General features: G+C 44.5%; 4 protein-coding genes across 4 annotated transcripts; 3 read left to right on the top strand and 1 right to left on the bottom strand.

Moving 5' to 3' along the window:
- Nucleotides 1-3,228: 3,228 nt before the first annotated feature.
- MIND_01290500 (uncharacterized protein) lies at nucleotides 3,229-3,815 on the top strand (the record flags this gene model as incomplete). Its single annotated transcript, XM_037369369.1, has 2 exons — nucleotides 3,229-3,363; nucleotides 3,411-3,815. 2 exons carry the CDS (start codon nucleotides 3,229-3,231, stop codon nucleotides 3,813-3,815), a joined length of 540 nt encoding a protein of 179 aa, XP_037213867.1.
- A 4,866-nt stretch (nucleotides 3,816-8,681) lies between these two features.
- MIND_01290600 (uncharacterized protein) lies at nucleotides 8,682-10,367 on the bottom strand (the record flags this gene model as incomplete). The annotated part of the gene is made up of 9 exons (XM_037369370.1): nucleotides 8,682-8,718; nucleotides 8,767-8,777; nucleotides 8,836-8,889; nucleotides 8,948-9,073; nucleotides 9,119-9,315; nucleotides 9,366-9,672; nucleotides 9,719-9,781; nucleotides 9,829-9,949; nucleotides 10,354-10,367. 9 exons carry the CDS (start codon nucleotides 10,365-10,367, stop codon nucleotides 8,682-8,684), a joined length of 930 nt encoding a protein of 309 aa, XP_037213868.1.
- Nucleotides 10,068-10,579, top strand: MIND_01290700 (DNA-directed RNA polymerase III subunit RPC10; the record flags this gene model as incomplete). The annotated part of the gene is made up of 3 exons (XM_037369371.1): nucleotides 10,068-10,175; nucleotides 10,226-10,313; nucleotides 10,362-10,579. The coding sequence occupies 3 exons, from the start codon at nucleotides 10,068-10,070 to the stop codon at nucleotides 10,577-10,579; spliced, it is 414 nt and encodes a 137-aa protein (XP_037213869.1).
- A 111-nt stretch (nucleotides 10,580-10,690) lies between these two features.
- On the top strand, nucleotides 10,691-13,454 carry MIND_01290800 (Specific transcriptional repressor; the record flags this gene model as incomplete). The annotated part of the gene is made up of 6 exons (XM_037369372.1): nucleotides 10,691-11,459; nucleotides 11,504-12,023; nucleotides 12,071-12,689; nucleotides 12,735-13,007; nucleotides 13,053-13,275; nucleotides 13,321-13,454. The coding sequence occupies 6 exons, from the start codon at nucleotides 10,691-10,693 to the stop codon at nucleotides 13,452-13,454; spliced, it is 2,538 nt and encodes an 845-aa protein (XP_037213870.1).
- Nucleotides 13,455-13,668: the final 214 nt, after the last annotated feature.

Here is a 13,668-nt window from a genome sequence, read left to right on the forward strand (position 1 = left end):
TACCAGTTTACAACAACTGTTTCTCAAATATCCATGCAAACTTTATCTGGAGGGTTTAGACTCTAAGGTACAGTTTTATACTCAAGGATATTTCATTAACTAACTTTTGATATAGGTTCTTCAAACAGATCAATGATGATATAGTTGGTCTGATTACAAATTTCTTGTATTACCTTTTCATATCAAACCTTCATGTCCGAACCATCTTCAGCAACTATAGCTTTAAAGCCCTTGACTTCAGAGGAAGAGGGTAATATGCATTTAGTATTTGTGCATATCTAACTATTATTAGATGAGGTCATCTATGACCGTTTTGTGATTTTCAAATATACTGAAAAACCAATAACCAATCTTCGTCAAAAACTCCATGAGTTTACACGCTTATATCAAACTGGCAATGAAACCTTTTTCATTCGACACAGAGGAGGAATTGAATCAAGCAAAAGAGGAGGCAAAGCTCTTACTTGAAGTTGAACTTGGAAACATGGAGCTGCACATTCGGAAGTTGGACATGATTCAGGCAAGAGTTGAGGAAACATCCATCAAACAGCTTCAAGCACAGAGTATCATTGGTATGAACTTATCTTATCCTGTTCATATTTGATAATAGTTTAATTTTATAGAAAAGGCACAAGTCGATGTTAAAACTTCTTTTGAGGCTATGAGGAATATGTTCAAGCTTGTCCACCATCTCTTGGATAACTATCAAAAGTATAAAGAGGAGTATGAAGACAATAAGAAGTAAGATCTTATATCTGAGATTTCTATTAGCTTATTATATTTTTTAGAATGCAAGAGACACTGCAGAATCGTCTCTATCATTATCTTTTTGGACTTGCTCAGAAGGACTCAGAGTAATAAATGTAAGACTTTTCAAGTTGAAAGTTCAAACAGCTTATCTATTTTGTGTTATTGTTTAGGTATTAAGAGTTTCTTGTGTAGAAACCAGATATTGTTGCTTAAATGTCAATCAGCCTCATGTTTTTTCATCAGCCTCATGTTGTTCTTTCAATACAGGTTGCTTTCTTTCACCCAAGACAGTATGGCTATTTTACGCAACAGACCAGCAGCTCCTATCCAGGTAGCTATATATAAGCTTGTATGTGTATTGAAAATTTAGCTGACTAGACATTTTATAGATAGGCCATATCCGGGTTAAAGCCTGGCTTCTTACAAACAATTATGGAAAAGTAGTTCAAGCAAGAACTGAAAAGCCTATTCCTCAGGGTTCAACAGCATCTATGTTAGCTGGAAATGTTGAGCTTGCCTATATGCCTATCCGGGTTAAGCAACTCCCTGTCCCTGTCATAGAGACAATATTTCAGACAACCTCTGCTCAGATTGCAGATGCTGTTTTAGAAATCTATGGAGAGCGCTTTCTTGTCTCTGGCTACTATTCTGCTACTTCTCCAATCAATGGTGGAATCAAACATTTCAGTGGGATTTCTTCGAGGAGAGATATCTGTCATTGGATTGGGAAAAGTTATACCCTATCTTGCAACAACAAAGACAATTCATGCACGGCTAGCAGCCAAAAGGTTGGTTTATATGATTTATAATATTGAGCTACTTGACATATTTATAATTAGATTTATGCAGGTATACTTGTATCATATGCGCAGACGCCAGGAGATTCCTACAGTAATGTAGAGAAGTGACTGCTAGAATGAGAGGAAGTTGGATAGAGAATCTGATCTATTGATCATCATCAAACTGATAGTTATCTTCTTTTCTTGAATCGTGTCAATATGCATGAATCTAGTGGTTCTGACTTTACTGGATATGAACAAGAACCGAGTATGTCTGCAAATATATACTTACTAATAGCAACCTTTGAAAGATATAACAGGTTCTAGTATAAGGTTTTTCCACTGCTTAAGTTTTGTAAGTTTCTCTGATGAATCTTTAGATGGTCTGAAGGTATGGAAGCTTATGAATCTTTTTATGGAGCTATAGCTTGTTTGCATAGAAATGACCTCAACATAATCATCAGGCTATTATCTTCGTTTGTTTAAGCTTTTATCAGATGGTGAATACTGATAAAAACAAAATTAGCCATATCTATGCAGTCAGACATGGGGATAATAGATGAGGATGATGAGTCAAGTAGTGAAGATGAGGAGAATAACAGTATCTCTTCTCCTCCATTATCAACAATATCAGGTGGGTGCTTGATATTTTATTATTAACTAAACTTATTTGTGGACAGGAAAGGGCAAACAAAAAGCACAGACTACTAGGTTCTCATCTCAGCAAAGAGTCAATGAATTTCAAAGAGTATGGCATGCATCACAACAATCTGGCTCTATTCAGAATCAGGAGAGTCAAAATAATATTCCAAGTCAGACTGTAAGAGCTATATATATATTGACTAATAGATACTTACTTCTGCTATTCTAGTTTGCAACACAAGCTGATATTGAGAATCTGCAGAATCAAATGAATAAAGGACTTCATCAGTTATTTCAATTGATTTCTCAAAACCAATCCTCTCGTCTGTTTCCTTTTACCATATCCTTTCTGATATAATATTCAACTTAGGAAACTCTAGACAGAGTTCTAGACAGAGTTCCAGAGCACAAACTCCCAATCTATCCAGAAATCAGGAGTCTGGAGCACCATTCTACCATTCCCAAGTGTTTTCATCAACACCACCACCAGGATCTGCTCCACCAGTGCCTCCTAGGCCTTCACCACCCAGACCTCCACCTCCACCACCCAGACCTCCACCACCTCTACTATCCAGACCTCCACCACCACCACCACCACCACCACCTCTACCTCCATCCCAACCTGGACCCTCAAATCATTATTCATCTCAACACTTTAGTTCCTTCAGCTATCCAGGATTAAGCAGACCCTATCCAGTATCTTCCCCTGAAAAAACTGGTGGTGCAAAGAGACAAAATGCAGATGTTCTGACATTATCAGTAGGCTCTCTTATTATTATATATATATATATGCTTTGCTAACTTGATTTATTAGAGAAATGTCCGCAAAGAATTTGACAAACTAGTACCTTATAAATCTCAAATTATTCCCTCTGTGGAACCATATGAGATTGTTGATTTTGAAGTCAATCTTGAGCCACTGGGATATGAAGCCACAACACTTCAATTTTTTCGATTTCATCTAGAGGGAAAAGCAAAATCTCCCTGGAATAAATCTTCAGCTCGTGTCTTTGCAAAATATATGATTCAGGAATATGGCTATCCAAACACATATGCCATGACTAATGCAATTTATGAGTCCTTTGCAACCTATCTACGGACTATTCAGAAGCGCTGGAGAGAGTCCAAAAAGGAAGCAAGTATTCAATTGCACAACAAGGTCAAAAATCGACGCCAGGTTCGGAAATACCAGGTATGAACATCTATATATACTAGACAGTTTGCTCACCTTTTCTCTAGCTGTTTCACCAACGTCGCTATCTAGCCTATGTTTTTGCTCCATTAAGAAAGCATGCTGATATGCTAGAGCAATTTGGAGTTGATGGCATGTCTAGTGATGAATCAGAGGTTGATGAGGAGGGTGTTATATCCTTCCAATCACATATGCCTGCATGGAGGGCAGAAATTGTGACCATCTGGTTACATTTATTTGATGTGCTCCATTCTATGTTGAGGAAGACTTCTCTTGGGCCCACAAGGAGGTCTGCTCCTAGACAACGTAAACATCTACGGAAGGTCTCACAAACAGCCGGCAGTGTTCCTGGTTTACCTATTAATGCTTATGATTCTCAATGGCAACAAGCCAACTCTCAAACCTGGGCTCAGTTTTTGCAGCCAACAGCACCATATGACTTTTTCTCATGATCCATCTGCAATGAAGTATGTTTCTAAACTGATCCTTGCTAAGGCTTTGACTGACCATTTCATTAGCTGGTTCTCATCACAATCCTCAGGAATCTAAGCTATAATAAATATTTACAATCAGTTTTTAGTTATAAAGCCATCTTACTTCAAATGACCATATTGTTTAGTTGTATTTGATTACAAATCATTATCTAATCAGAAGCAGTTTGTCTTATACTTTGATCTCTGATAAATGTCGCTACAAACCATAAACCAAATCTTGCAAGCTTTGCTCTATCAAGAAGTAGACAATAGTTCTATCCAAAGTTAGTTTTCATTGAAATATTTCTGCTAAATCTCAAAGTCGAGCTAGCACTTTGCAAAGATCTTCAAAGCATAGATGACACCAGATTTAGACTTGATCAACTCGATAATCTGGTATCTGAGCGGCTTTGGAAGCTAATTAAAAGCCAGATTCCAAATGAAATCTGGCTTGAAATCTTTGGACATTATGCAAATTCTAGAGATGCTGATGTGTTTACTCTTGCTCTTGTTTGTCATCAGTAGAAAAACCTGGTCTTATCAACTTCTACTTTTTGGAACAACTTCAATGCCTTTAGGTTTCATTATGATTATCGCAAAAGAAACCATCTAGTTAGATGTTTGCGCTACTCCAACAGCCTTACTCTGGATCTTCGCTCCTGCTTTCCCACTACAGCACTGACTATACTGTCAAAGGCTGCTCCATTCTCAGATAAATGGAAGAGATTATACAATCCTGGTTATTCACCAGATATGTTGACAATACTTCATAATCATCTTCAAGGATGCCAATTCAACAAATTGACTACTCTTGGCATCATAATAGATGATGATTATGATTCGTCTATCCCTCTCTTAGCTTTCAAAGCTACTCCCTTACTTGAAAATTTGGAATTGGGCGGAAGAGCCACACCATCCAATCTAATACTCTCATGGTCTCACTTGAGATCTCTCAAAATTAAGCATCAAACAGTCCATTTGACCATCAAGATTCTTCAAGCAACTCCCAATCTTGAGGCTTTGAGCCTCATGGGCAGTGAGATTTTCCCAGATACTACTGTGCAAGTTTCCACAGAAGAAATCTATTTGCTTAAACTCTCTAAGCTTGAAATAGGTCCTGGCATTCCATTAAATGCAATTGGGGTTCTGCATGTTCCAGCTCTCAAAATACTAGGAATTTCTGGTGTTTTTTTTTTTTTTTTTTTTTTCAATCCCGTTATTTGGCCTCTACAAAATTATGTACGGTAGCCATTGCCTTGCGCTGTTCGAATCCAACGTTTTCTCGTCCCGTTTTTGTTTTGCCTCGGTATCTTGCCCTTTCAGCCATGGTGCTCGGGGCGGCGGCGTGAAGGTGGGTGAGTGAAATAGTGTCCTGTAGTGATTATATGTTGTTATTTTGTGGGTGCGCGCGTTCTTCGCGCCGTTCTTCTTCGTCTCCCATCTCCTGCTGCTCCCCGTTTTCCCTGCTATGTCCTGCTTCCGCGTCATTCCCTCCGTTCGTCCTGTTCATCCGAATGGCCTCGCTTCTTTTCGCCAGCGTCGGTAGGTCGTCTTTCTTCTCCATCCCGTCTATCTGCAGTTTCGATATAAGGTCGAGTAGTTCGTCCCCGTATGTGCCGTTCTGGTCGAGTGGCTTTCTCAGATGTCGATGAACCGCGCGGAATCGTCCCGTCCTATATATATACCACATCAGCGGTTCCATTAGCTTACCTGCTCCCAACAACTTTTTTATCACCCTCGTGTCTCTGCCTCCTTCCTCGTAAAGTCTTCTCCTTGCCTCCTCGTGCGCGTTGCAATGTAGTAGATAGTGTGCCACCGTTTCATCGGCTTGCCTGCAGCACGGGCATATTGGCGAGTCCGCCCTGCCGATCCGGTGCATGTGTTTTCGCCAAAGTACAGTGTCCCGTTCTCAGCTGCATGAGTAAGACGGCGTATGATTTCGGCACGCTCGTGTACATCTTAAGGTACGAGCCTTTTACCAGCTTCGCGTCATACTGCATTGTCTGTTGGTACCTTTTCGACTTCCTCCATTTCTCCGCCACCTTGGCTTTGCGTTTGGCATTGAGCATTTGCCTTGTGGCCGCTTTGCTGAGTGGGAGCTCGGGCCGATACTCTTCCGGTAGGTCTTCTATCCTCGTTGTGTCTCCTGCCGCGGCCTTCTTTGCCTCCTCGTCCGCTCGCTCGTTGCCTGGTATCCCTATGTGCCCTGGGGTCCATCGGATGGTCAGTCTCATGTCAGAATGCTTGTCGGTGAGTTTAGAATACTTCTCGTGCCAGTCGTCCCACATCCAGCTTGATGGTGTAGACCTCGACGAGTTCACCGCCTTTATCGCTGCTTGGCTGTCGATCGCTATCGTCACCTTGCCCCGTACATCCCTCTGTTGCCGCAGTAGCTCCAATGCCATCCCGCTCCCTACGGCTTCCCCCTCGTAAACCGTGTGTTGTTGCATCGTTCCCAGCCTTGCTCTCATAACCTTCACCCTCCTGTCGTCCTTGTACATCACCGCCGAAGCCCCGATCTCGCCGTCTATGCCCGATCCATCGGTGTAGATCTTCCACCTCACCTCATCTTTCAGGTCTTCTTCCAGCGCCGCCTCCTTGTTTCCCGCTATGTTTATCTCCACCACCACATCCTTCGTCGCCACCCTCCTCACCGCCTGTATTGTTTCGAACTCCTTCGCCGGCCGCGGTAGGTATCCAACCAGCTCTGTGATCGTGCTGCGATCCTTCTTCCGGTTATTGGTGGTTATCAGAATGGTGTTACGCAGTTATAGCTCGAGCAGAACGGTTGTTAGCTGTTTTGTTTTTGGGTTTTAGTTGTGTAGTGTCGGTCTCATCTTTGGCCTTCCACCCGTCATCCCCTCTCATCAGTGCTCGAGACCGATTTGGCCACACTGCCGCGGTTGACCACAAGGGCTGAATCCACTCACTGGGAGATGACCAGATGAAGCAGGACAATGAGTGGTTCATCCCGCCTGAGATTCGCAGGAAATGGGCACGCAAGGAATCGCTATTCGAGTATAGCTCCCCAGGCAGAATGCATGTAAGGTGAGCCAGAAAGGTTTGCAGGAGGCTGAGGGATCCTCACCCTGTGAGCTTGGCCTGCCGGCTTCTAATTTTGCGCAACAGAGGTTGGTGGGTACCACAACCGGCCAAATAGAGCGCCACTGGGCTGTCGCAATAACCGCTGGCCCGTTTGTGCTGATAATTTCAGCATTTGGAAGGACACCCTGTTTGCGTTGAACACCGCAGTTTAACACGAAACAGCAAAGGATTGGGCGCAGAGTAAGCAGGGAAAGTAGGAAATGGCAAGTGGCAGCAGGCAGTAATACGTGGGCCGATGACCGCAGTTCGCACAGTGATGGGAGCTCCCAGGGGCTTAAGTGGGATGGTGCAGTTTGGTGGGATTCAGCGCAGAATCGCACCTGTGGTGACTGAGGCAATTATGTGCCTACCCCTGGAAACTGTGTCAGCCAACGAGCGGCAACGGGACACTCAGCGGGCTTGGTCAGAAGGGGGCGTCCCAAACACTCCTCAAAATATAAAGAGAAACAGCCAGGAATTGGCTGCAGGAAGGCAGGCACAATATCTAGTGAGCTGGCTGAACCTAGGTGGTTTTCACCACTTACCTTCATTCCCCAGCTCTCTCTTCAGCTCTGTATACTCCACCCACATGTTTCTCCCCTCATTCCTGCTGTCCGAGATAGTGGTTGGTGGGAGGCTGGCATGAGTCGCCAATCCGGAGCACTGGTCACGCAAAGAATAAGTGCTGATGTCTAAAGTCCGTGGAGCTGCATCATACATCAGCTGGTCATTGCACTGATTCTGGAAGATCTTAGATATATAATGATAGGCAATAGATTTCTTTCTTCATTTCTTTGTTCAACTGGCTGCCAGTGGAACCGTCGTTGGGTCCATAAGGTCTGCCAGACGTGCTGTCATCTGCCAACCGCTGTTGCCATTGCCCTCAGTATTAACTGTCAGAGTAAGGCTATGTAACAAGCACTGCAGGAGTTGGGGAATAAATGGCACCCCTTTCGATTGATTATACACTTAAAATCCATGCACCAAAAAAAGAAAAAATTTTATGCCTCTATTTGCACCCAAAAAAGATTGTTCCAAATTTGCCTGCTTATATAAGAAATAGATGCTATAAACAGACTCAGTTTTGTCACCCACTTTGAGGGCAGATTAAACACCTTTTCTAGACCAGCTTTTTGCATTAAAATGGGAACCAAAAAATACGGTCCAGGGCCCTGATATATATCATATAAGTGAATATACATGAATATTTTTGGTCCTTGTTTTGATACAAAAGTTGGTTTAGAAAAGGCTGTTTGATCTGCCCCAAAACCAGTTGACAAAACTGAGTCTATTTATAGCATCTATTTCTCATATAAGGAGGCAAATTTGGAACAATTTTTTTTGGGTGCAAATAGAGGTATAAAAAAAATTATTTTTTGGTACATTGATTTTAGGTGTATAATCGATCGAAATGGGCACTCTTTATTCCTAAACTCCCGCAGTGAAGACATAGACACTTGACAGGAATAGCAACAAGTGGGGATGTCATTGGGGTGATGATTGGATCAAAAAGGATAGGTATGTTGTAGGAATCAACAGGGTGCAATATTTGTCAACTAGTTCAAAAGTTTCATTTTCTAAGATATATTACAATTCCTAAGTTCAGCTACATCATAAGTTGTATATCTATAACTAAACAAATATCTGATTTTCCATCTGAAGTTATCAAATTGCAGGTAATGTACACAGAAGAACAGATATTTGATACAGACACTCATTATCAACCGGGAAAAGCACAAATACATTTAATTGATCTGGGGCCTATGAAAACTTCCACCTGTGGTTGCAGTTTACACAGCTATGTAAGGTGAGTAAAAAGCTAAACTTCAAAATTGAACCAGTATACGTTACAAAAGTCTAGAGAAAGAGGAGATCATGAACTTGGTGTGAAAGAATGTGGAAGTTAAGGGCGTACCGTCATTGGCTCATCAGCACTGCGAGTTTGTGCTTGTCGGTAACGGCATCGGCGCTAGAGGTTAGGGTGTTTTAGTCTCCTTGTAACTCCAGTTAACAAATCAATCGCCAACCTGCTTGCACTTGGAACACTGGAAGGCGGTCGTCTCGGCTTCGGGCTCTTCTGCACCCAGCGCATTGTGTAGGTTTTGCTTCTTGATAACTTCATTGGCTTTTTTGCGGTCATCGGATGCCATGTCCTATAGACAATGAATATAGGCTCGATGCGGCAAAACTAGACATACCTGACTTGACATTTTTATAAATTTTTCAGCTGTGATTTCTCCACTTGCAACTGATTCCCGTAAGCTGGGATTGTTCTTGTCCTTGAGATTGACAAACAAGGACCGCATCTTGGTTGAGTACGGGTTACCAACACTACCAATGTCCATGAAGACGGCGGCTTCTATGGCCTTTGATTTAGCGAGAAGAGTTTCGGAGGCTATCGGAAAGCACAATCAGAGAAGAAGGAAAACAGGTTTTGTGACGCACATGCACCACAATCCGTTGCTAAAGCATCGTAAACGAGCTCGATACACCTGTCGCGTGTGCGGTCGCCAGTGAATGGCGGACGTAGCCCGTCTGTCTTCATTGTACGACCGTTTGGCGTTTCAGAGCCGTTTGACACGATAGACTGTTTCCGGACAGTGCTATCCACCGGAAGAACCGTTGGCTTTGTCGCGACTTTCGCTGCATCAACATCCGCTTTCCATTGCTTGACAAGTTCCTTGGCTAACTCGGCGACTTCTTTGGTTTGATGGGTGCGGAGTTTGCCTACAGCCAACCCAGCCTTGCTCTCCTACATAATAACGATCAGACAAGAATAAAATAATGAACGGACTGACCCTGAGAATGGCTTCGTTTACTTTAAAGTCTTTTTTGAGAAGCTGAAGTATTGAAACCATGTCCTCGACAACATTGAGTGTGTACCACAACGTGGACGAACAGTACATACTTCGGTGGTAGCTTGTTGTAATTGTTTGACCAGTTTTTTCAACTCAGACATACTCTTTAGGTAGCGGGCTAGAGCCGGGGTATTCGTTACAAGCAGTTCTGCGAACGTCAAGGCGAAAGTCCTGAGGGAGCTCGTAGAATTGTTTCAGGCTCGTTTCAGTCCAAGGCTCGTCTAGTCGTGCAATTCGGAGTTGTTGTCGTGTGACCCCGAGTGACACAATCCTTGAACAATCCTACTACATGCTCTTTTGTCCGACCTGTTCGAATCTCCTCGTTGTTTCCGGTGATACTGGTTATAACAAATGGGCTTGCAATACTTGTTCGTACGAGTTCCCTATCACAAAACAAGTGCGCCAGCTCCGAGCGGACCACAAACCAAACTATCATTCCTTCTGTAGATGACTTCGCGAACAAAATTAGTCCGTAAGGCGGTCGACGATGTTCTAGGTGGGGAGGAGGCTTGGAAACATGCGGACGCAACAATGGGTGTGTGGTTTTGTTGAGTGTCCGTGAATGCCGCTAATACCGAACCAGCTTCATGTCCGAAGTGCAACCACGATAAAGCATATTTCTATCAACTCCAAATTCGCTCCGCCGACGAGCCTATGACGACTTGTGTGTTCTTCGTTGCTTACTTTTCTATTCTGGAGATAGTCCAACAGTCTATCGCTGCACACAGTGCGCACACCAGTGGCGAGAGAATTAGTGAACGTGATATACTGTCCTTGTCGTTGTTACACTGTAGTAACTAACACTGAGCAAGTACTGAGTCTCGTTCTGGGCCTCGTCATTGTCTGGACTTTGTGACGCCCAAGTGTTATCTTGCTTGAGATTATTCCAAATATTTTTTGTTTTCTGCCTTGATGTCCTCGATTTCGTCCTTGACGGCTTCCCAGCCCTCGACGCCGGAACGTCCACCATATTCTCCTCCGCTAGAGCATCCAATTCAACCCGACCACTTCTATTCCAATGACTCTTTACCCCTCCCGCCTTCAACCCCTCCAACGGCCCATTCAACAAGCCGACCATATCTATCCCCAGATGACGACCCCCTTGCTAGCCGCGGGATTCCGGTATTCAAACCGACAATGGACGAGTTCATCGACTTCGAGTTGTACATGACTCGCATTGAGCGCTGGGGACGCAGGTCTGGGATCGTCAAAGTTATTCCTCCGAAAGAATGGAGAGATAACGTGCAGGACATAAAGCCTCAGCTTGCCGGTGTGAAGATTAAGAGCCCTATAGAGCAATGCATGCGAGGACGAGCAGGTTTGTTCCGGGTGGAGAACATGGAGAAGCGCAAAGTTATGAGCGTCCGAGAATGGGCTGAGCTCTGTGCCAAGGAGGAGTACCAGGCCCCTGGTGTATCGCAAGTCGGTGTTCATCACAACCCAAACAGAAAGCAGCGCAGAGAAAAACAGGTCAAACAAGACGCGACGGCTCAAGACCGACGCGTTGAACGAGCCCACAAAGACGCGTCTTTTGCTGAATCATTCAGCCCTCATACTGATTGGTTGCCACACGACACAACTGCTGACGACTATACTCCCGAATTTTGCGCCAAGTTGGAGCGTGCTTTCTGGCGAAATTGCGGACTCGGAAAACCGGCATGGTATGGAGCGGACACCATGGGTATGTTTTTGTTGTCTCACTTGCGGCCACTCACGTAGCCATAGGCTCTCTCTTCACGAACTCCACTTCTTCTTGGAACGTTGCTAGCCTCCCCTCAACCCTCTCCCGTCTTCTTCCAAAGTCCCAAGGTCTTCCTGGAGTCAATACTCCGTATCTCTACTTCGGAATGTGGCGTGCGAGCTTTGCTTGGCATGTTGAAGATATGGACCTCTTCTCTATCAACTACATCCATTTTGGTGCTCCCAAATTCTGGTATGCGGTCCCACAAGGTCGCGCTACCGCGTTAGAGAACACGATGAGAGGTTACTTCCCCAAAGATGTTTCGAACTGCCCTCAATTTCTACGGCACAAAGCTTTTCTAGCCTCCCCAACACTCCTCGCACAATCGTCAGTGCGTCCAAATCATCTCGTACAGCACGCAGGAGAGTTCGTCATCACATATCCGCGAGGCTATCATGCGGGCTTCAACTTGGGCCTCAATTGTGCAGAAAGTGTCAACTTCGCGCTCGACAGCTGGCTTGACGAGGGTCGCAAGGCAGGCATATGCCAATGTGTGGACTTCAGGTAATCGCTCAGACTTGGGTTAACCTACTCGTACTGATGGTCTCAAGTGTGCGCATCAATGTGGATCAACTTTTGGAGGATCGTCGAATGGATGCTCTTGAACGGGCAGACCCACGTGCTGCTGATTTGGCTCGCGCAACTCGAAATCCTGTTATGAACAAGGAGGTCCAGGAAAACTCTGAAACACTCGAACGAACGACTACAACTTTTGTCAAACATAATAGTCCCCGGAAACGTAAGCCGGCTATGCCCTTTGAGCCAATAGCCGCCTCAAAGAGACCTCGTACCGCCTCCCTTCCTTTACAGCGGCCCGTTGAGTCCACAAAATCCTCTCTTTTCAATCACGGAGGGCCTGGACCTAGAATCACTCTAAAACTCGGACCACCACCGCCATTGCCCAAACCCTCCCCCAGCGGAAGCTATCCTTGCTGTGTGTGTGTTGATCCAAGTACTGTTGGTCTCGTCCGGGTTCATGATCTACCTGCATTGTGGCGGGAGTTGTGTGCTACAGCACGTCTTCACTACCGCGCTGACGGCAAAGGTCCAGGAGCGTGGATGATTCACCAGTACTGTGCCATGGTTTTGCCAGAGACCTGGGTTGACCAAATTGCCGGTGAACGAGTCGCTTTTGGTCTCGACGGAATCGTGCGTGGGCGATGGAGTTTGGTAATATTCTATCTATCTAGCAGTGTTATGATTGATGCTTGTTAGAAATGTTCTGTTTGCACCCATCCCAATGCCAAGGGACACGGTGCTCTTATTCAGTGTGCCAAAGGGAAATGTCCCAAGTCTTTCCACGTTAACTGCGCAAGAGATGGGCAGTCCAGTGGTATTCGATACAACATTCGGGACGTTGACAAAGAGGTTGTTCTCGTTGAACCTGCCTCGTATACCACTGCTCAGTTATCCACGCCGCCCGATGTTCGTGTTCTCAAGGTAATAAAGAAGATTGAAGTTGAGGCTTATTGTCCTCAACATAACCCTGTGCGTCACTGACCTCGTCGGTTTAATTCACTTATCCTGCTCAAGATCCTGGTTGCCGAGCGTCGTGCCTCTAAACAAGATGCTTTAAAGGCTGAAATACTATCCCTGCCCCTGTTTTCTCGTGTAAAGATTCGTGTAAGCTCTGGCTTGTTCGAAGTCACACTTATCCGTGTCTTGGAGGAGAAGCAGAGTGTCCAGGTGCTGTGGGCTGCTAACGAGGTTCGGGAAGTTAGATGGGCCAACCTCTTACTAGCGTCAAACACTTCTGGTATGTCCGCTAGTAAATGGGATCCAGAATCTAACATCTTGCTAGCTCACCTAGTTGAGGTTCCTACGTTATACTCCCCGACTATCAACGATTCTTCTGAAACGCAACCGCCGGTCCAACCACTTGGGCAATACTGGACAAGTCAAGCGCCATCATATCCAAATCGGCTCCTCTCTTGATGTTTTCTCCCAGCATTTTAACCTTATTCTGTATCATAAATGTATCCAATATTGACTGTACTCACTAAAAATTAAGTATACATATGTAATCCAAATTAGATCAATCCGCTTACCTAATGGATTGCCCCACTTTGACGATCTTGTCTCTGACCCCTCCAATCCTATGGCATCTCCGTGTAAGTCAAGTTCATTATCACCACCTTTTCCCCCCTTG

The sequence above is a fragment of the Mycena indigotica genome (genome assembly GCF_014461135.1).
Source record: "Mycena indigotica strain 171206Taipei chromosome Unknown Mind.scaff0014, whole genome shotgun sequence".
In the NCBI taxonomy this organism is placed as follows: Eukaryota; Fungi; Basidiomycota; class Agaricomycetes; order Agaricales; family Mycenaceae; genus Mycena; species Mycena indigotica.